At 41.5% G+C, this 23,801-nt stretch overlaps 1 protein-coding gene across 9 annotated transcripts in view; it reads right to left on the bottom strand.

Moving 5' to 3' along the window:
- baiap2l1a (BAR/IMD domain containing adaptor protein 2 like 1a) overlaps window positions 1-23,801 on the bottom strand; it is a 166,440-nt gene that overhangs the window by 112,118 nt on the left and 30,521 nt on the right. For all 9 annotated transcript variants that reach the window (XR_011596800.1, XR_011596799.1, XM_070900759.1 and 6 more), the window contains exon 3: window positions 20,053-20,139. Coding sequence is in view for 7 of the 9 variants with exons in the window: in XM_070900759.1 (XP_070756860.1) it covers window positions 20,053-20,139 (87 nt within the window). In the remaining 2 variants the exon portion in view is untranslated. The remainder of the gene's footprint in view (window positions 1-20,052; window positions 20,140-23,801) is intronic.

Raw genomic sequence — 23,801 nt, 5'->3', positions numbered from 1 at the left:
AATGTGAGGTTATCCACTTTGGGGGCAAAAACACGAAGGCAGAATATTATCTGAATGGCAGCAGATTAGGAAAAGGGGAGGTACAACAAGACCTGGGTGTCATGGGTCATCAGTCATTGAAAGTTGGCATGCAGGTACAGCAGGTGGTGAAGACAGTAAATGGTATGTTGGCCTTCATAGCTAGGGGATTTGAGTATAGGAGCAGGGAGGTCTTACTGCAGTTGTACAGGCCATGGTGAGACCTCACCTGGAATATTGTGTTCAGTTTTGGTCTCCTAATCTGACGAAGGACATACTTGCTATTGAGGGAGTGCAGCGAAGGTTTACCAGACTCATTCCAGGGATGGCTGGACTGACATATGAGGAGAGACTGGATCAACTGGGCCTTCATACACTGGAGTTTAGAAGGATGAGAGAGGATCTCATAGAAACTTATAAAATTCTGACGGGACTGGACAGGTTCGATGCGGGAAGAATGTTCCCGATGTTGGGGAAGTCCAGAACCAGGGGACAGTCTTAGGATAAGGGGTAGGCCATTTAGGACTGAGATGAGGAAAAACTTCTTCACTCAGAGTTGTTAACCTGTGGAATTCCCTGCTGCAGAGAGTTGTCGATGCCAGTTTATTTGAATATATTCAAAAGGGAGTTAGATATGGCCCTTATGGCTAAAGGGATCAAGGGGTATGGAGTGAAAGCAGGAAAGGGGTACTGAGGGAATGATCAGCCATGATCTTATTGAATGGTGGTGCAGGCTCAGAGAGCCAAATGGCCTACTCCTGCACCTATTTTCTATGTTTCTATGCATCGAAACGCCAGCCTGGATTGTGTGTGCAAATCTTTGGAGTGGGGCTTGAACTCACGAGCTTTTGACACACAGGTTCAAGGATATTGTCGATGGAAACAATTTATTTAACTTGGGTGGTGAGGACTGGAAGGCATGAATTCAAAATGAAGACTAGGGATGGAAGAAATATTTTCCCTCCACCAAATAGCAGATATACTTCTAACAAAAGCAGTACATACTCTGTTGACTTAATTATTTTAAATAGCTGAATAAAATGAGGTTTAGAATGGGATTGCAGGGATAGCAGTGACATGGATGATCAAATACACTGTGGAACAGAGTCATTCCTGAACTGCTGGCACGATTGATCAGTCATCTGTAGAATGCAACAGGACAGGCTTAAATAGTTTAGAATGAAAACGGAAGATGTTGGAAATACACAAGTTAGTCAGCATGTACTAAGAGAAAAGACAGGTTGACGAATCTACAAACCAACATTTTATGTTTATATTTTGGATGTCAGAAGTTTTTGTCTTTTTAAATAACTTGGGTTCTACCATAAGGGGTTAGGGAGAGAATTTTTTTTTTTTTTTTTTAAATTCAACCCCAATTATTCATCTTCCATCAGATTAGATAAATTGGGTAGGGTCCACAATATAGCAAGTGTTCTGTGGCAGGAATTCTCTATTTTCCTGTGCTAAATGCACTCAATTACTTCAAAAACAAACCAGGCTTTTACTTGTAGGTTTTCGTGCTGTGCAAATGTAGTATTTTCCTTGCATAATTTCTCTACTGTGTTCAAGGTGAACCCAAGATCTCACATGCAGGAGTTCCTTCTCGCATGCCCTTTATCTTTACAACACACTGTACCAGGAAGTTAAACTTATTGGGCCCAAATTTCCCCAACCCGTTTCTGGTGCGCTCACCCGAGGTGTGCCGCTTTTGTCCGCCACCAAGCGTGCCAAAAATCTTCCTCTCGATTCTGGCTGCTCCCCAGCCTCTCCTCGGTGGTGGCGTAGCGTGGCCAGTGGATTGGGGCGGAGCCAGGTCCCGGCACTACATGCACGCTAGAGTGTGCGCGCATGTGCAGCAGCTCTAGGCAGGCCGAATCTGAGAGACATTCTGCAGGCTGTGTGGGCTCCCTCATCGGTGGCCCGCTGCATTCCCCGAGATAGGACTATTTTTTTTTTTTTTTGTTATTTATTGATTGATTGCTTATTACTTTGGTCTTGGTGCTTTAGGTGCAGGGTTCCTTCTATTTTTTAATTGTTAATTAATTGTTTATTACTTTGTGCTTTGTTTAGTGCTTGGTGCAAATGTACTGCTTTGTTTAGTATTTGGTGCTTTAAGTGTATTTATGCTTCTTTACTGTTGTTGTGAAAGTGTTTAGTGCTTTGCAAGGTCCCCTTCCCCCCCCCCCCCCCCCCCCCCCACATCTCTGGCTGCCTGCGCTGATTTCTTAATTCACTGCAGTGTTTTTCAAAACACACACTTATGCTGGCCTAAGTTAGTTTGGAGTAAGTTTTAGCTGGCTAAACTTGCTTAAATGGCCAAAACAGGCATAAGTGGCTGGTAATAACCCCTTTTGAAAAAAAACCTTAAAAAAACCTAACTAATTCACTTACACTGGAGCAACTTAAAAATTGCAATTCTCCCCATTTAAGTTACTCCAAAAAAATCTAGTTGCTCCAAAAAAAAAAACAGAGCAACTCCTGGGGAAACTTGGGTCCCTATAGATATGTGGCCCAAGGTGCCACAGTACACAGCTTCAAAGGCAAAAGGTTCAACACCTCTGCATTAAGGAATATGAGCAAATAATGCGATAAACAAGCAACGGATCAATGATTCAAGATGTTCTTTCCACAAAATGGAGAGCAAATGAGGTTTTCGGCTAGAAATTCGCTGACTTTGCGACTGGGTTTTTGGCCCGCTGACCGTTTTTGCGGTGGCCCTTCCTCGTACAGCCGGGGAGAGGAGGGCCAACGTGCAACACCTGAAATAGTGTTTGCGATCAATTTTTGGCTCTCTCCGCAACCATATTCGGTGTCCAGAATACCGACAGGGAAAAACCTGCGTTGCAGCCCTGCCAGCAGCAGTAAGTATGAAGACCTGCAAAAAATGCAAGTTAAAGTTTTTATTTTTTAAATTCTTTTTCAGCTTTAGTAGGTAAGGGTTTTGTGAATTTATTTTGAGGTGTTTTTTTTGCAATTTTTTTGTTGTTGTTTTTCCCTGCTCCCAAGGCCCCTCTTGCAGCACTAGCAGCTCCGGACTAAATTTGCCGAAATTCGCGGTTTGCGCTGCGAATCCTCGTGCAACGCCAATTTTTAACGCTGTGCAAATTAAAGGCAGAGTGTTGGGCCTAAAAATGGTCGCGAAGTGAAAACTGTAATTTTGACATAAAAATACCGTTTTTGCTGACAACCGAATTTCTAGCTCTTCATGTCACATCTCTGATGCGGTCAGAATTTTCACTATTAGGCAAGACCGTCCAAACTCAATTGTTTAATCCTGAATACACTTTAAAATCAAATAGATCACATTATAATTGAACCTGTTTAAAGTAAATGAGTTTTGTTTATCAACTATTTGGACTGAAGTGTGATTGATGAAAAGTCAGAGTTCATTCCAAATGGTTGAAAAATTCTTCAATAGGGAAAAAATCTTGCTGCAAACTATGGCATGCAGTACAGGTTTCAGTCCTTATTTTAAAATATGTTCTATATAGTGTTGACAATTTATTTTATTTGAAGGTGTTTGGGAATTACTTTGTTGATAAATACTGCAGTGCTATTCTTTATAAAGTAATTCATTAAAAACACATTGCTGCTTGTTGATTCTATTCAATACTGGTTGCTCATATTGAATAATTTTTTTTGAAATATTACTGTGGAATAACTGGAAGTTGATTAAGTTTGTCTGAAAGCATATAATGGATTAGAAAAAGAAACACACACGTGTGATTACAATCCAGCAATCGAATTGAATGGTTAGAATGTTGTAAACATCGAGAAAGAAATTCAGTTTATAACTGCCATTTGGAGCAGGAGATTAGATTACAACCTTGAAACACTCCCTGCTGTTATCAGTTAGAGTTTCAACTACACCAGGGACTTTTTTTCAAATCAGTTTTCCTCCACTACCAATGACTGTCAGTGTCCGCGATGTCCTTGATGTGCAATGAAGCTCACACAAGATTAATAAATGTGACACCACCACTGAAGGCTTGAAAGTTATCGGCAGTGGATTACTTGGCAAATTCTGTGTCCAACATGTGTCACATAGTAATAAATAGTGAATTGGGTTCTCAAAGCTAAGAGAGCATTAAGCAGGCTAATTATATAGAAAAGGAAAAATGGTTTCTGGCTGTCAAAATCTAAACATGGAACATTTGCAATTGGTGCAAAAAAAAAATCACTGATATAGTAATAAAAAAGTATGGAAGAAAAAAAAAGAGCTTTTTGTACCAAAACTTTTCCTTCCATAGACAGCTGCATGAACTAGTTTACCCATTTACATAGAATATACAGCACAGAAGCAGGCCATTCGGCCTAACTACTCTGTGCTGGAGTCTATACTCCACGAGTCTCCTCCCATTTAATCTCTCGTCTCAGCCTTTTAGTATAGCTTTCTATTCCCTTTCCTCTCATGTACTTCTCTAGTTTCCTTTCAAAAACATGCAAGTTACATGTCTCAACTGCCATGTATGTAACCTTCATGTAACTGTAACCTTCATAACAACACTGCATACTGTACATATCTAAGAAATGCACACCTTGACCACAGGGGGTGAACTTGTGGGAGATACTCCTCACCTGGTCACCCAGGTATAAAAAGGGAGTTCCAACGCAGGGTCATCACTTCTTGGTCCTGTGAATAAAGGTTCAGGTCACAGAGTGACCTTGTCTGCAGAATGTGCCTCGTGTGAACTTATAGTAGTGTGTAAGGACATTACATCAACCACTTCTCCCAAAGGAAAATACATCAAGGAACACCAAAACTCCAGATTAATTAAACTTTATACCCTACATTATTCATCCAACAAGTTACTTTCTATGAAATAGTTCCATAATTTAAGCTCAGGAACAATGATCAACTTGTCATTTCATAAAATGTTTCATAAGTGTTACTGACGAAGAGAGTGTTTGAAGACCTCATTCAGGCCAACGTCCCCAGCATTGAAGCACTGACCACACTCGATCAGCTCCGCTGGGCAGGCCACATAGTCCACATGCCAGACACGAGACTCCCAAAGCAAGTGCTCTTCTTGGAGCTCTTTCATGGCAAACGAGCCAAAGGTGGGCAGCGGAAACGCGACAAGGACACCCTCAAAGCCTCCCTGATAAAGTGCAACATCCCCACTGACACCTGGGAGTCCCTGGCCCAAGATCGCCCTAAGTGGAGGAAGTGCAGCCGAGGGGGCGCTGAGCACGAGTCTCAACGCCGAGAGCATGCAGAAGTCAAGCGCAGACAGCGGAAAGAGCGTGCGGCAAACCTGTCCCACCCACCCCTTCCCTCAACAACCATCTGTCCCACCTGTGACAGAGTCTGTGGCTCTCTTATTGGACTGTTCAGCCACCAAAGAACTCACTTCAGGAGTGGAAGCAAGTCTTCCTCGATTCCGAGGGACTGCCTATGATGATGACTACCACTAAAGCAGGTCATTTCACCCATCAGATCAGTACATGTGCTTTTCTCCGAGCCTTTAATCTAATCCCATTCTCCTGCTTGTTCCCCACAACCTTTCATTTTTCCGCTTTCAATCAACTGTCTAATTGCCTTTTAAAAGGCTATATGGACTCGGCTTCATCAATGGCCTGTGGCAGAGTATGCCACAATCTAAGCGCCCTTATATATAAAATAATTTTGTTCCATCGTCCCCTTCAATTCTTTGTGATCAACTTAAATGTTAATGTTTACATTGTCTAACTGTTACATAACATGTGAATCAGGAATAATTAGAGGCACAACACCAATGATAATTAGATGCTGTTCTATTAACATACCAGATAATTGTGCTAATTAGAAAATGTTTCCTTCAAAATCAATGAATTTTTTGTAACTAATGAATTGAAAGTACAATAAAACTCCACCCCATGGTTAATGCGCTCTGTAGATTACCGAACACAAAACAAAAGCTGCAACAGATGTGTAATTGGTACTGTTTTTAATGCATACATACAATTTAATAAAACACAATATAAACTTTACCTAAATAAGTAGTTGAAAATTGGCCTAACCTTTTCTTCAAATTGTTAAAAAAACAAAACAGCAACAGCTAGAAGCTGACGAAAAATATTTCAGCAGTTCCACTGAATGGATTATATTTTTGCATCATGTGAAACTAGGTAAAATGCACACGTTCAGACTGAAAAATCTGAATTTAGATCACAGCTCTGGGATGCAATGGCAATAATAGTGACAGAGGCCACAAGTACACTGCCGTGCTCCCCGATCCTCCAATGACAAGTTCACGCCACAATTTGCTGGACAAAACAATTAGAATGCGCTGCAGCGAGCATAATGACAACTCAAATGCTGCAGCCAATGGATATTGCTGCAGCAACATGAAAAGCATTAAGTATTCTCCCCCAAAACAGTTCACCTTGAAATTACTGTAGTAAATGCTTTGTGTAACAGTTGATTTAATGCATTAACTGTATTCTACTTGGAAATTAATAAAACAAATCTGATAAAATCAGCATTGCATTACTATTTAAATTCAATGGCCCAGAATTTGCCACAAAATAATCTTGCATTGTTTTATCCGTATATGCAGGTCTCTTGCTTCATTTAAAACAAGTGAAATGTAGCAATATCAATGTAACTGACATGTCACTGAAAACTGTAGAGAGTGTAAATAATGAGATAATAGAAAACTTTCCTATGGGGTGGGACACCTCGGAGTGCACTTGATCGACCAATGACGGAACTTAATAGAGCGGAAGTCGCATACAGACAAGCACAGCTTCACTACTCTTTACCATCGTTTGAAGTCAGATTCACCTAATCAGCCATTTCCTTATTGCTATGGACAGGTTTCCAAAGTGGAATATGTTTTTAAGGCCGATTAAATTGGAAGGGAGCGGTTTAAATAAAATGTAACATGATGAAATGAGCATTTTACTGGGCTACTGATCTTAATTAGCAGTGAATGGAGACAGATTAGGAAAAGGGGAGGTGCAACGAGACCTGGGTGTCATGGTACATCAGTCATTGAAGGTTGGCATGCAGGTACAGCAGGCGGTTAAGAAAGCAAATGGCATGTTGGCCTTCATAGCGAGGAGATTTGAGTACAGGGGCAGGGAGCTGTTGCTACAGTTGTACAGGGCCTTGGTGAGGCCACACCTGGAGTATTGTGTACAGTTTTGGTCTCCTAACTTGAGAAGGGCATTCTTGCTATTGAGGGAGTGCAGCGAAGGTTCACCAGACTGATTCCCGGGATGGTGGGACTGACCTATCAAGAAAGACTGGATCAACTGGGCTTGTATTCACTGGAGTTCAGAAGAATGAGAGGGGACCTCATAGAAACGTTTAAAATTCTGACGGGTTTAGACAGATTAGATGCAGGAAGAATGTTCCCAATGTTGGGGAAGTCCAGAACCAGGGGTCACAGTCTAAGGATAAGGGGTAAGCCATTTAGGACCGAGATGAGATGAGGAGAAACTTCTTCACCCAGAGAGTGGTGAACCTGTGGAATTCTCTACCACAGAAAGTTGTTGAGGCCAATTCACTAAATATATTCCAAAGGGAGTTAGATGAAGTCCTTACTACTAGGGGGATCAAGGGGTATGGCGAGAAAGCAGGAAGGGGGTACTGAAGTTGCATGTTCAGCCATGAACTCATTGAATGGCAGTGCAGGCTAGAAGAGCCGAATGGCCTACTCCTGCACCCATTTTCTATGTTTCTATGTTTCTAAAAGCGATGTCACCCCTGCCCGGGATAGTTTATACAAATGGAAATCCCGAGCAAGCTGTTTCAAACACAAGCTGTCAAATACTGTAAACAGCAGCCACCACGGGACATTTAAACAATATCAGATCTGCTGCTGTGAAAGATCATTGATTTTTTTTTTAAGCAGTTCATTTAATACAGTTCAATGGAGCGCAATGTATGGTCTAATTATTTGAGCCAATTAATTCAAATATAGATTTATTTACATGGTTAATGCTCTGCATTTCAAAACCAAAATATTCTGTTATTATATCAAGCAAACTGAGCCCTTTTGTGCCATTCATTAATTGTCTAAATGACTGACGATCACAATGGTGTTCATTCAATAAACTTGGATTTCACCACTAATTTTAGTGGGAGACAGAACTGACAATTAGCTGTTCAACTTTTTTGACGGGAGTCTCTGTGCAGCAACGCAAAGTTCCCAGAAAATTATGGCATGGTGTATGTAGTAGCTCACACCATAATTTCTTGGAATGTCTGCACCATAATAATGGTGTACACCGTAGATGCACCATTACTATGGCAAATTTTCACAGATTCAGGCCCAGTAAGTCGAAATCTTTGAATAAACCTGAAATGTTCAGGAAAAGAAATGTGTTAAAAGCATTTAAAGGGCACATAAGGACATTCAACAGATAAATTTAACCATGTTATTATGAAATGCAATTTTTGGTTTGTTTAAACCCTTTTGAACATTTGAAACTTCAATAACTGAAGAAGAAATGGGAAATGCAGAAATAGCAGGCGATTTAAATCATTTGTCAAGGGCTCCCATTTTTGATCACAATCCAGGAACTCCTTTTTGGAGGCGAGGTAGTGTGTGTGCATACATGGACATCGTGGGAAGGTAAGAGCAACCCTGGCCATCACAGCCTCTATAATAATCCGCTAATGCTCATTTTCCAGATTCAAACATTGAAATTAGACATTTGGCAATGGATCAAGATGGTTGCTTGTCGACTTACATGACTCAGAGTCTCAAAGAGAGGGTAAAGGTGAAAACTTGAAAGAGAGAGTAGACTACAACCCCATTATGTTTTAGTGGATAAAATCCAATTTCACAGATCCAGCCAGCGACAGTACTTTTTCCTACATTTTAATTTATAATTTATCACAAGAAATCTTCACAAGACAAAAGAAATCATACTGCTATAGCGAAGTTACAGCATGTGCATTATGACGAGCTGAACGGTTTTCCTGTCGCTATAGCGTTCCCAATAACTACTTCTTACCTTGATGAATCATTCCTACTTTCATATTTCCTATCATATACAACCTTTGTAGCCATTATATAGTAGCACACATTTAAGGCAGCTATTTCAGAAACAATAACTTTATATAGTATTACATTGAAGTTTCCAGAATATACAGCTTTGCATGCATCAAAATTTAAATAGCTGCTGAAATCAGTTTGCATTTTACTAAAACATCATTCAATTACAGGATTATATACCATTCAAATTAAATTGCATTTAAATATTTATTTCAACACAGCATTTTGCGCTCATCCAAGGGAGCCTCTTCAGGTGGACTAGTCTTATAATGGTTTTCAATTTCCTCTTTTATACCATTAAAAGTCAGGTCAGTGTCGATGTATGAATATGTCCAGATGATGTAGTGTTGTAGAGACTCTTCAATCAACAAGATTTCAGAACCAGAGATTGTCATCCTGTCAACCAATTATGTGATGATGTACCGAGGACTGGCTACCAGCCGATCAGCTGTTTCTGTCGGTAGGTTGCCTAAGATGAGCATCGCTGGTATTTCCTGTTCATACCTTTGGCACCCCCATTTCAAACCAGCGCACCTCGCGGTTCAACACAAACAACTCCATGAGATCTGCTAGTTTAAAGTTAAAAGATTAATTATCATTTATAAAGGGTGAATCTTAAATCCCGGGTGGTTGGCTGGCAGACCAACCGGAAGTTGCTGCGTGAGGCCTGGTCCATTGTAATGGCCAGGCCTCACTTGAAGGAGGCAGCGAGCTGCCTTTCCCAAATGTGTGTCCAGAACTAGCTTGCCGGGTTTGGGCCCAGCGCAATACCCCGGCTGGCCAGCAGCAAACTATGCCATCAGGGTGGGGTTTGGGAACGCAGACTGAGGGGGGAGCCCAGGACAGCAGTGGCTCAAATACTTTTGTGGGGTCCAGAGAAACACTCAATCAGTAGGGGAGGGGCGGTGACAAGGGTGGGGGCTTTTCCAAGAAAGTGGACAGCTTCGACTGAGCAGAGCATCCACCATGTACGCCCCGCCCAGTAGACCATAAAATGGCTGAGGTCTGACCTACATAATAGGACTCTGATTAACAAATTCACAAGGCTCCCAACCAAGTCAGATAGACGACTCAGCCACCTGGCTTTAAGATAGCTGTGGCATGGAAAATGAGCAGTAACTGGACTGTTTTGATGACAACTGCCCAGATTCCACCAGGCAAGGGAGATTAAAACAAAAACAAAAAATCACCCCTTTAGTTTCCCATTGGATTTATAACCAACAAAGAAAGCTGATTCTAAAGGGACTCGGGTGTATTTTCTTCCAACATATTTCCTTACATCCTGTTCTGTTAATCAGGGACACGACCCAGCAGTTTCTCATTGCACCACCCTCCCCCAACTTAATTTTCTTGCTGCTCTCTTTCTCTCCGGAAGATAGTATCTTGTGCTGGGATATAGTTCCACAGGTGCTGGCAGCCCTCCAGTAGCTGATGCAAATGACACCTGTAGGTGGTTTAAGAGGTTGACATCGGCCAGCTATTCAATATTAGGAGCATCACAGTGGAGCACAATCCTATCCTTACCTAGTACGCTCAAAAGCACAAATTGCGGTAGGAATTTCTTGATAGCAATCAAGAGCAAGAACCTTAGCCGATTTCTTTTACTCCGACTCTTGCTGAGATCAGCTATTTCAGTAGAGAGCATGAATTGTATCTGGAACCTTCTTTTCTGCATGACTTACTACTAAATTACAGCACAGGCACAATGGGCCGAATGGTCTCTTTCTGTGCCATATCATTCTATTTTATGATAAAGCACCTGATGCCTTTATTCACTAAACCCTCAGGCGAGCACTACACATGAAATAGAATAATTTCCTGTTCACTCATATCAACTGCCTCTGCTTTATAGGGAAATCAATCAATCAATGTTGGTCCCACCTCTGAAGAACTGCACATGTCTTAGCTGGCAATTTAATCAGAAAAACAAATGGTCATGGATAAATTCACAATCCAGACTACATCTGTTCTTCTAGGCTGACACTCCCAGTGTAGTAGTGAGGGAGTGCTGCACTGTCGGAGGTGCCACCTTTCAGCTGAGATGTTAAACCGAGGCCCCGTCTGTCCTCTCAGGTGGGCGTAAAAGATTTCATGGTACATTTCAAAGAAGAGCAGGGGCATTCTCACTGATGTTCTGGTCAATATTTATCCCTCAATCAACATGAATTTTAAAAAAAATTATCTGGTCATATATCTTGCTGCTGTTTCTATGACTTTACTGTGCACAAATTGGCTGCCACATTTTCCATCATCATCATCATAGGCAGTCCCTCAGAATAGAGGTCCTGAAGTTGAGTTCTTTGGTGGCTGAACAGTCCAATACGAGAGCCACAGACTGTCACAGGTGGGACAGATAGTCTTTGAGGGAAGGGGTGTATGGGACTGGTTTGCCACACGCTCTTTCCATTGCCTGCACTTGATTCTGCATGCTCTCGGCGCCCTATCGGATGCACTTCCTCCACTTAGGGCGGTCTTGAGCCAGGGACTCCCAGGTGTCAATGGGGATGTCGCACTTTATCAGGGAGGCTTTGAGGGTGTCCCTGTAGCGTTTCCGCTGCCCACCTTTGGCTCATTTGTCGTGAAGGAGCTCCAAATAGAGCACTTGCTTTGGGAGTCTTGTGTCTGGCATGCGAACTATGTGGCCTGCCCAGCGGAGCTGATCGAGTGTGGTCAGTGCTTCAATGCTGGGGCTGTTAGTCTGGACGAGGATGCTGATGTAGGTGCGCCTGTCCTCCCAGGGGATTTGTAGGATCTTGGAGACAGCGTTGGTGGTATTTCTCCAGCAACTTGAGGTGTCTGCTGTACATGGTCTTTGTCTCTGAGCCATACAGGAGGCCAGGTATTACTACAGGCCTGTAGACCATGAGCTTGGTGGCAGTTTTGAGGGCCTGGTCTTCAAACACTTTTTTTCCTCAGGCGGCCAAAGGCTGCACTGGCACACTGGAGGCGCTGTTGGATCTCGTCGTCGATGCCTGCTTTTGTTGCTAGGATTTTCCCGAGAAATGGGAAGTGTAATGTCTGTAAGCTTGTAATGTTTTTAGCTCCACACTGTGGATGTGGACGTATTGTGTACTGCAAGTGCAGGATTAATAATAAACAGAACCGGCAGATTTCCGGAGACTCCTGAGAGAGCTGCCTGCCATGTTAGGAAATGTGTGCGCTGTGCTCTGTGAAGATATCACAGTTGGCGATGGAAGATGGGATTTTTTAGATGATTTAAAGCTGAAATTTTGGTGAAGGATTTAGCCAGCCGACAAAAGACTTTGGAAGTTTCTGTCTTTGAAAAAGCTACAAAAATCCGAGGTAAAATACAGCACACGGTGTGAACAGCTAGAGATTACAATGGCAGGTGTATTGGGACATTTGGGTGAATATAGACACGACTGGGAACGTTTTTAAAGCGTATATGGATCGGCTAGAAATGTATTTCATTGTAAATAACATAATCGAAGTCCCAGACAATGCAGTCCAGAACCGGGCTGTGTTGGAACGTAGGAGAACGACCTTCTTATCAGAGGCAGGTCCGGCATTATATGACACTCTTGTAAATCTGCTTGTGCCTGACGAGCCAAAGGACACAACGCTTAGAGATTTTAATGAAGCTGGAGCAGCACTATAACCCCAAACCATTAGAAATTGCTGAAAGCTATCGTTTTGGAATTCAGAATCAAAAGACTGATAGAAGTATCAGTGATTACATTGTAGCATTAAAAAAGCTATCGATGCACTGTAATTTTGGAAACTTTCAAAATCGAGCATTACAAGATTGTTTTGTTTGTGGGGTGAAAAATGATGCAATCAGAAAGAAGTTATTGATGGATGACTTGACTTTTGAGATTGCTTGTCAGACAGCGAGGTCGATGGGCATGGCCGAACAATATTCCTGAGAATTAAATAATAATTACGGTCGTCAGTCAACTGAGGTAAATCACCTGCAGATTCAAAGTAAAAGACGCTGGGGGCGCAAAGTCTCAGAAACTGGAAATTCTAAGAGCGTCGAAGTCGTGCTATAGGTGCCTGGGACAACACATTGCTCAAAGTTGTGCATATGTGAAGGCAGAATGTTTCTTCTGCAGGAAGACTGGGCATCTTGCGAAGGCATGCCGACTGAAGGGTAAAGCAGTTTTTAAAGCTGAGTCCAGTGTTCAAAGCTATGAGTAGAAATCTAAAGAGACTACATAGCATGGAAGAACAACAACAGGACGAGATGTTAGAGTTACACGTCATCAGGAGCACGAGGTTAATGGACAGCGATTCGGAAAGCATCAAAATCCACATAGATGTTGCAGGATTCAAGACACCAATGGAAATTGACAGGGGTGCATCCGTGAGTGTCGTACCGCAGTCACTATATCGCGACAAATTGTGAGATTTTCAACTGGAGAAAGCCAAGATAGAGCTGCGAGGCTACTCGGGAGAGAAAATTCCTGTGGTAGGTCGTATCACCGTACAGGTGAAATATAAAGATCAATTTCAGAACTTGTCTCTAATAGTAGTGAAAGGAGACAAGTCTGCCTTACTAGGAAAAAATTGGTTGAGTTCACTGAAGCTGGATTGGAGTAAGATTTTCTGTGTGGAAGCGAGATTTTCATCAACGGATGAGGTCATCAAGAAGTATCCAAAGGTGTTCTGCGAAACGGGCAGTCCGATCCAAGGCTTCAAGGCGAGGGTCAGGGTACAGAAGGACGCTAGATCGGTTTACTACAAACCACGTTTCCGTACCATATGCACTCAAGGAGAAAGTTGAAGAAGAACTCAAAAGACTAGAGACTGAACATTATTTCTAAGATAGATCGATGTAATTGGGCTACACCCATTGTTGTTGTACCCAAGTCCGTTGGTAAGGTAAGATTGTGTGGTGATTATAAAGTAACTGTAAACCAGGTTCTAGAGGGTAATGTCCCCAATACATTGCCGAATATAGAAGATTTGTTCACAACACTGACAGAGGGTCAGATCTTCTCAAAACTGGATCTTACGAATGCCTACTTACAGCTTGAACTAGATGAGGAGTCCAAGTCATGTTTGACTATAAATACCCATCTAGGCCTATATCAATTTAATAGGCTACCATTTGGAGTGTCATCTGCCCCTGCCATATTCCAAGGGGTGATGAACCAGATTTTGCAAGGTATTGAAGGGGTAGTATGTTATTTGGATGAAATACTAATTTTAGCACCAAATAGGCAAATTCATAATAACCTATTGAATGAAGTCCTCAAACGGCTAGAGAAGCACAGAGTACGAGTGTCTGCTCGTAAGTGTGAGTTATTTCAAAACTCAATGGAGTACTTAGGGTACAGAGTGGACAAAGATGGTTTACATCCAACTATGGAAAAATTGGATGCAATTAGAAATGCACCCACTCCCAGGAATGTCACTGAACTTCGTTCATTTTTGGGTCTTTTGAACTATTATGGGAAGTTCTGACCAAATTTGGCTACAGTATTACATCCATTGAATTAACTTTTGAAAAAACAGGTCCATTGGAAGTGGTCAAAAGAATGCGATACAGCATTCAAGGAATGGAAAAGCAAATTGGTAGAGAGCACCATGTTAGTTCACTGACATATCTAAGGAGATTAAGCTACCATGTGATGCCTCGCTCATGTATTTAGTGGGGAGGAGAGACCAATTGCTTTTGCTTCACGCACTCAGTGCCAGTGAGAGTAATTATGCGCAAATTGAAAGGGAAGCTTTGGCATCAATTTTTGGGGTCAAGAAGTTTCACAAACACTTGTGCGGTCGTACGTTTACCATCGTTATGGACCATAAGCCCCTAACAGCAATCCTCCATCCAAAGTCCCCAGTTCCAACATTAGCTGCAGCCCGAATACAGAGATGGGCTTTGATTTTGTCAGCATATACATATGATATTGAATAGAGACGATCAGCTGATCACAGTAATGCTGATGCAATGTCTAGATTGCCTACCCCATCACAAGTTACACCCAATAGGGAAGAAGTGTTTTATTTTTCATACATTGATGAACTGCCAGGCACAGCTGAAGAGATTGGTAGAGCGACCAAACATGACCCAGTGATGTCAAAGGTGTATGAGTATATTGCAAATGGATGGCCAAACCAGGTAACAGACAAAGATACACATCCATTCTTCATTCGTAGGAATAAATTATCAGTCGATAAAGATTGTATCATGTGGGTTGCAAGAGTGGTTATACCAAATAAATTCAGGTCCAAATTATTAGGAGACCTCCATGACCAACACCTGGAAATGTGCTTGACCAAGAGTTTCGCACGCAATTATTTATGGTGGCCAGGTCTTGATAAAGATAGAGTACATCGTGAGTCAGTGTACGACATGTCAATCGGTAAGCAAGCAACCACCACCTGTACCATTACAGCCATGGAAATGGCCTCCCAGGGTGTGACAAAGGCTACATATTGATTTTGCCGAGTTAGAAGGACAACAATTGTTCATTGTGATTGACAGCCATTCAAAGTGGGTTGAGGTGTTTCCAACATGGAAAACAACAAGTAAAACATTGGACATTTTGCGAAAATTATTTTCTTAATTTGGCCTCCCTGAAGAAATTGTTTTGGATAATGGACCACAATTGCGTTCAGAAGAATTTGCACAATTCACGAGCAAAAATGGTTTGAAACATACCAAGGTTCCACCATACCACCCTGCTTCAAATGGCGCAGCAGAGCGCGCTACAAATTGTAAAACGTGCCCTCATAAAACAAATGTTTGATCAAAATCCAAGGAAACGACAATTGTCATTGGATCACAAATTGGCTCATTTTTTGATTACATATCGAAATACTCCTCATACAACTACTGGTAGAACACCAGCAGAGTTATTTCTCAAACGACATCCACGAACCAGATTCTCGTTGTTAAAGCCAAATTTGGCACAGTCCATAGAAGAGACTCAATTAAGACAGAGAGAGATTCAGGATAGATTAGAGTAAAAGAGAGAAGTGTGAAATTAAACCAGAAGATGAGAGTGAAGAACCATCACCATAAATGGGTAAAGTGGTTACCAGGAAGAGTGGTGAAGATATGTGGTCCTCGCACATATTTGGTAAAGATGTTTGATAATGGACAGGTTAGGTTTGTTCATATTGATCATATTTTACCTACAGACATGGAAGGAGTTGAAGGTGGGAATGATTCCATTATTTCTGACTCATCAGATAGTTTTGATACACCAGTAGCATATCTTACATCCAGTGTACTGGAAACAAATCCAGGAGAGAATCAGAATGAAAGTCTGAGTCCGAGTCAGGAAAACAAAGAAGTTAGAGTGAGTTCAAATGAAAATCAAGGAAATTCTGTGGAGGAAAACGTTCCTCAGGATGAGCCTCGAATGAATGTGAAATCAACACCATGTTTGGAAGATTCTGTTCGAGAGCGAAGGTATCCGCTTCGAAACAGAAAACAAGTGGTAAAGTTAAATTAGTAAATATGGAAAAAAAGTAAGTTTATATCCTGTGTAATGTATAAACATGAAAGTTATGTATGATGTTTGTTATGATGGCTTCTTCATTAAGAAGGGAGAAGTGTAATGTCTGTAAGCTTGTAATGTTTGTAGCTCCACACTGTGGATGTGGACATATTGTGTACTGCAAGTGCAGGGTTAATAATAAACAGAACCGGCAGATTTCCGGAGACTTCCGAGAGAGCTGCCTGCCATGTTAGGAAGCTGTTCGTGCTGTGCTCTGTGAAGCTATCACAGGAAGTGGTTCACGGTGTCCAGGGCCGCGCCATGGATCTTGATGACTGGGGGGCAGTGGTGTGCAGTGAGGACAGGCTGACGGAGGACCTTTATCTTACGGGTGTTTAACGTAAGGCCCATGCTTTCGTATGCCTCAGTAAATACGTCGACTATGTCCTGGAGTTCAGCCTCAATGTGTGCAGACGCAAGCATCGTCCCCGTACTGTAGCTCGACGACATTGCAGCAGTGACTACACTTCAAAAGTGCTAACTGGCTGTACAGTGCGTTGGAAAACCAAGAGGCGAAAGATGCTATATAAATGAAAGTTCGATTTTTTTGGCCCGTAAGGCAGTTTTTAAACTTTAGTGGTCTGTATGGACAATTTACCATTCATTTCAACTGTCAACCAACTGCACGTGAAGCTTGTGCACAAAGTTAGTTTTTCCAACAGTGCTGAGGAATCCATCCCTAAATTTAAAAAAAGGAGTGGATTCCATGGCAATGTCTGCCTTGCAGAGTTGCTTCTTGGAAGCGGTACTGCAATACAAAGACAGTGTTAGCCAGTTTGCTCAGCGTGTTTACATTGCTGATAGTCTGTATACAATGTGAGAAAAATCACACTTCAGTGTTTGGAGAGAGGCACAGGAGACATTAACAAAACAAAAAAGACAAACAGTTAGTGTGCCCCAAACTGGAGTTTTAAAGCCTTGCACAGATGTAACACCATGAAAACATAATGCCCAAGCTAATATTATGGAATGCTCAAGGCAAGTGAGAGGAGGTGGCAGTAAAGAAAGACTTGTTACTGGTATATTGTACCATGTTGCTACAATAGACAGCTATCTTCAGAGCTAAGTGATGTCATGGCACTTGGAATTATCCTTTAGAATCGGCATTGCAAAAATAAAACCTTAAAACCCCAACATGCTGATGATCAAAATAAAGCTGTGTATGGAAACTTCCATACCTAGAGAGAGAGAGAGAGAGAGAGAGAGAACCGCGGTGGGGGGTCCAGGAAGGGGAGGGGGGTGTGAAGGGAGCGAGATTGATTTCATTGCTGTGTACATGCCTGCATACATCTGCTAAAATTCACTTTATGGACACAGCTCATTCCATAAGTGACCATTTGGAACAGTTGAAGACAGAGAGCAAAGGCCCAAAATTCCACATTGCATTTTTTTGCCGCTATTTAAGATTAAAGGACGATTTTTTTAAGCCAAAATAGCACCAAAAAAAAAAATCCGAATTCCATCATTTTTCTGTTTGAATTTGGCGCCGCGCAGAAAGACCTTAGTGGAGTTAATTGATGGCGCCAAAAAACTGAGGCCCTGTTCTGCATATGCCCAAGCATCTGGGTTTCCAGGGTAATGTGTAATTGAACAGCTTTACTCTGTAACTAACCTGTGGTGATTTTTCCCACTGAGATCTTCAGCATTTTCTGTTTTATTCTAGAATCCAGTATTTTGCCTTTGTATCTGTGATGTACCTGCCCTGGGAATGTTTTGATGCTGAAACTCCACGTCCCAGCCAATAGCTCGCAAATAGCCCGCTGCAGCCGCCCCTATCACTGGCCCAATGGCCCCACCACTGGCCCAATGGCCCCACCAATGCCGCCCCTATCCCGGGCCCAATGGCCTCACCACTGCTGTCCCTATCCCTGGCCCAATGTCCCTTAGCACTGCCGCCCCTATCCCTGGCCCAATGGCCCCACCACTGCCACCCCTATCCCTGGCCCAATGTCCCTTAGCACTGCCGCCCCTATCCCTGGTCCAATGTCCCTTAGCACTGCCGCCCCTATCCCTGACCCAATGGCCCCACCACTGATGCCCCTATTGCTGGCCCAATGGCCTCACCACTGCCGCCCCTATCCCTGGCCCAATGTCCCTTAGCACTGCCGCCCCTATCCCTGGCTGAATGGCCCCGTCACTGCCCCTCTCCCCAGCTTGGCTTCCACCACCCACCCCAGGTTTCTTTGGAAGCCGAGCTCGTGTCCAGCCGAGGGAGCGATCCTGCCGGCCGGCACTCCGACTGTGTGCTTCGAGCCCGGTGAGCTGCGCTTCAGTGGTGGAACTTCAACTCGCAATTTACTGCAATAAATAAAGTTTCTCTTCTCCCTCCGCACAAAAACATTTTTAATTAGATTGAATGTAATACAAGTCTTGTTCCCTCCCTCCAAAATCTATAATTCAGCTCCAATAAACAAGATGGCGTCTGCCGATTTCTATCCGACTCAGATTTGATAAGGCAAGGCAGTTTTTGAAAAGGTCCTTATTGGCGAAACATATAAAAATGGACAAAAATGGTGTCACGGGTTGGTCTGACCCAGAGTGACGTCATAAAAATGTTAACTAAAAATAAATCGTCCGTTACCTGCTAAGGATGGCGTTATACCCTTGACGAAACTTGCAAAATTAAGTTAGCTCCAAAAAACACTGATATCTCAAAAAATCTGACGCTAATTGGCAGCAAATTTTGGGCCCTTGTTCTGTGTCTTTAGAAGATGAAGGGGAGGATACAAAATTGTCAAAATAGGATATGTATTTTCTGAGTCTAAAACTAATTTTTCTTGGTCTGTATCAATGCCTCCTTATTACTTTTAAATGATTAAAAAAAAACTGTGCATTTTGTAATTGATAAAAAATAGTGAACAATATCAGGATTGCCCAACTCTACATGGATTATTTTTACCTGCAGATTTTAATTAGAACTGGAAGATTTCAACTTACCCTGCTCACGACTATATACACTTTATCATGTAGGTGAATCACCAGAGTAAGCTGCATGTTACTATAAAGCCATTCATAAAAGAATTATGCTCCACAAAGTAAACATTTAATTGCAATTTAAAAGAGAATGTGAATACACAATAACCCTTACCCTGAAATAATCCAGTCTATAAAACTGAATTGTTCCTCTCCACAAGCCCTCCAGTGGAAATTGCAGCACGTACGTACAGCAGTGCTTGCTTTTTCTCGTCATTCATCAAGCTATTGTGATGTTAATCTGTAACCGTATCTTTGCAATTTGGTACAAAGTTTCAAAATGGTGATTAAAAAACCTGTATCTCGATTCGAAAAGCAGAGTTCTCCAAAATAACCGGGCCAACATTCCGTCCTTAATCACCACCACCAAAAACAGATAAACTGGTTGTTCCTTGCAATATTGTTTGAAACTGTCTCCAAGTTTGCCTGCATCACAACCCTTGCATTTTAAAGTAATGCACTGTATGTGAAATGCCAAGATGTTCCTGACATGATAAGGCAGTTTATAAATGCAATTCATTCTTTTAATTCATCTCCTTGCCAATAAAGTTTATATGTTACAAAATGCATCCATTGTTTCACATGCACCTTACCTAGCTCTTTGGAGACCGGTGACTGGGAACTCAGCTCTCCCAATTTTGAAATGGCATCAAAGTACATCCTGCCTGCAACCACCATAGCTGTTAAAATATAAACAGAAAATAATACTTTGACAAACTGTAGTTGGGATATTGGTAGCAAAAGACACTAGATAGAGCAAACCTGGAATTTTATTAAATAAAGACCAGTGTTCTATTTAGGATAACTTATTTTCATAAAATGATTACATCTTCCATGGTTACTGCTATTACAACATTTTACAACGTAAAACTACACTTTTTTCAACCCCATCTTATTCCAAGTGAGAAGTTGCGGGTGAACATGGCCAGGTTGGCCAAAAATGGATAGCAAGACCAGCTTTGGGATACCAGTTAAGAATGCGAATAGAAACATATCTGCCAGCATTTCACGGAGTTACTTGCACTTGGTACAAACTTGAGTGTTGTTTGTGCTTTTTCTAGCTGTCCGTTGTTATTTTACAACTTGTGTTTACAATCTCAGACAAACAAATATATCAAATGAGAAAAATTGTTTAATTTGCCATTGAATGGGCCTGAAACTCGAAACTCAAAACTCATTTTCATCCATTATTTCAGGACATACTACAAAGTAACTGGAGGCACCTCCCACGAGAAAAATAAATTTGTTTCCTTTCGGATGATCGACTAGCTATGTATTTCTAGTTTTTAAAAAAAATCAGATTCGCACAGTTTGTATTTTTTCTTTCTAATAATTATATATTATAGTATAGTATAGTATAGTACTTGGTCAATTGGAGAACCGGTGTTTCAAGAACTGTTGAGTTTAAACTCAGAAAACAAAGTTTAACTGCTTTCTTGAATGACTGAACAGTATTAAGGTAAAAATAGAAAACCCTCTGTGATATAGCATTTAAAACTATTGGTCTCGTCATCTTGAATCCCCTTGCCACTGGACCAAGACCGTGCTCCGACAAGCCCGTATAGTGGCTGGTGTGCAACGGCCACCCCACGTTAAAAGAATTCACGCACAGGCATCTTCCACCATTTAAAATGAGTTCATTGGTCACCTGAGTACTCATTTTTAGTGTGGAAGCAAGTCATCCTCGACCCCGAGGGACTGCCTCTGATGAAGTAAACTACTGGAAATTTTAATTTTAGTTTCTTTTTAAAAACACACGAAATGGTAGAACTACCACCTTTCCAAACACACAAGCTTACAAAGCAACACCGATATCATCAGGAAGTAAAACTGGAACATAAATTGATAAAGATCAGTGCAAATTTCTTTGATCAAGGCAAATCTCAAGTTTATCTGCTTTCCATTTAAGACCATTCTGCATAATGTGAAGAAAGGAAGTGTGGATTTTTGTGGGCTGGGTCTCCTTTGAGGCCGACTGGGACTAGAATTATATATTTTTTTTTACACAAAGTACATAATGAACTTAAAGCAAAAATTCATAACTGCGTAATGTAAACTAGAGTCCGTAGATTTAATTGGACAGTTTCCCCATGGTCTAAGTCAAAAAGTATTATGAAAGAGGTTTAAAATGAAACCCTTTTAAAAATTCCAATTCTGATTTTGGAAGAATGTCATCTAGTGTTTTAAAAAAAATATTAGTCCCAGTTTTCTAATTTTGTTCAGCAATGACAATTAATATCAAACCTAGTTAGAAAGTCTTTCATATCAATTTTTCTCTAGGTCTCCACTGCAGCTCAATTATAATTGGGAAGGGACCTTTCAACCATTAAGATAAGCTCCCGAGAACAATTATAGCAATAAAAAATTCTCCCTTTAATGACAACCATCAGACCAGGTAGAATGGTTTACATCTCCTTCAACCGTAGAATGATAGCTTTTTTCAAGTTCTACACAACCAATTAGGATCAAGTATTTCTTGAACCAATGACAGTAGAGTTTTAATGCTGGTTAAAAGCCCATTTCTGTAGTAAGTGAACACATCTATTTGATGTTGGATCGCATCTTGCACCACTTCAGTGGAAGGGAGAAATGAATCAATAGCATAGCTACTTGCACCTTTCTGCAAGGAATTAGGACTAGCACACATTTAGAAGGTAGATAAGGGGGAACCAGTGGATGTGGTGTATTTGGATTTTCAAAAAGCATTTGATAAGTTGTCACACAAGAGGTTATTACACAAAATTAGGACTCATGGGACTGGGATATATTACCATGGATTGAGAATTGCTTAACAGACAGAAAACAGAGTAGGAATAAAAAGGTGATTTATTCGTTGGCAGGCTGTAACTAGTGGGGTGCCACAAGCATCAGTGCTTGTGCCTCATCTATTTACAATCTACATTAATGACTTAGATGAGGGAACAGAGTGTAATCTATTCATATGTGCTGACGATTTAAAGTTAGGTGGGAAAATAAGCTGTGAGGAGAATGCAAAGAGGCTACAAAGGGATATAGGCAGGTTAAGTGAATTGGAAGAACATGGCAGATGGAACATAATGTGGAGAAGTGTAAAGTTATCCACCTTGGTGGGGAAAATAGAAAAGCACAATATATATATTTTTAAATTGTATTCAGAGAGATCTGGGTGTCTTTGTACACGAAGGTTAACATGTAGGTTCACGGAAAGTTAACATGTAGGTATAGCAAGCAATTAGGAAAGTAAATGCTATTTTAGCCTTTATTATTAAGGGATTAGAGAATGAGCAAAGGTGTCTTACTACAATTACATAGTGCCCTGGTGAGACCACACCTGGAGTAGTGTGTACAGTTTGGTCTCCTTAACTGAGGAAGGATATACTTGTCTTAGAGTGCAACGAAGGTTCACTAGACTGATTCATATTATTTAAGGAGGGATATACTTGCATTGGAGGCAGTTCAGAGAAAGTTCACTAGGTTGACACCCGAGATGAAGGGGTTGCCATATGAAGAAAGGTTGAGCCTATACTCATTAGCGTTTAGAAGAATGAGAGGTGATCTTATTGAAACTTAAGATAATGAGGGGGATTGACGAGGTAGATGCAGAGAGGATGTTTCCCCTCGTGGGGAATCTAGAACTGGGGACAGTTTCAGAAAAAGGGGTTGCCCATTTAAAACTGAAGAGGAGGAATTTCTTCTGAGGGTTGTAAATCTGTGGAATTCTCTTTCCTAAGAGCCATGGAAGCTGGGGTCATTGAATATATTTAAGGCGGAGATAGACAGATTTTTGAGCGATAAGGGAGTCAAGGGTTATGGGAAGCGGGCGGGGAAGTGGAGCGGAGTCCATGATCAGATCAGCCATGATCTTATTGAATGACAGAGTAAGCTCGAGGGGCCAAATGGCCAACTCCTGCTCCTATTTCTATGTTCTTCTGAGAGATCGAGTAGACTAGGCCTATAGTTTAGAAGAATGAAAGGTAATCTCATTGAAACATAATTCTTAAAGGGCTTGACAGGAAGATACTGGGAGGATCTTGCCCCTGACTAGGAAGTCTAGAACACAGTCAGTCTTAGAATAAGGCCTTTTAGGACCATGATGAGAAATTTCTTCACTCAAAGGGTTGCAAACCTTTGGAATTCTCTACCCCAGAGAGCTCAATCATTGAGTACATTCAAGACAGAGATCGATAGATTTTAGGATACCAAGGGACTCGAGGGATATGGGGATAGTATGGGAAGGTGGAGATGAGGTAGAAGATCAGCTACGATCTTACTGAATGGTCCTTAGCGTCTGCTCTGCCAAACAGCCTGCTCCTATTTCTTATATATGTTATGTTATGTGATTTTATGCTCATACCTCTACCTC

Source organism: Pristiophorus japonicus, chromosome 15, assembly GCF_044704955.1.
Source record: "Pristiophorus japonicus isolate sPriJap1 chromosome 15, sPriJap1.hap1, whole genome shotgun sequence".
Taxonomy (NCBI): domain Eukaryota; kingdom Metazoa; phylum Chordata; class Chondrichthyes; family Pristiophoridae; genus Pristiophorus; species Pristiophorus japonicus.
This window is presented reverse-complemented; position numbering and strand designations above follow the sequence as displayed.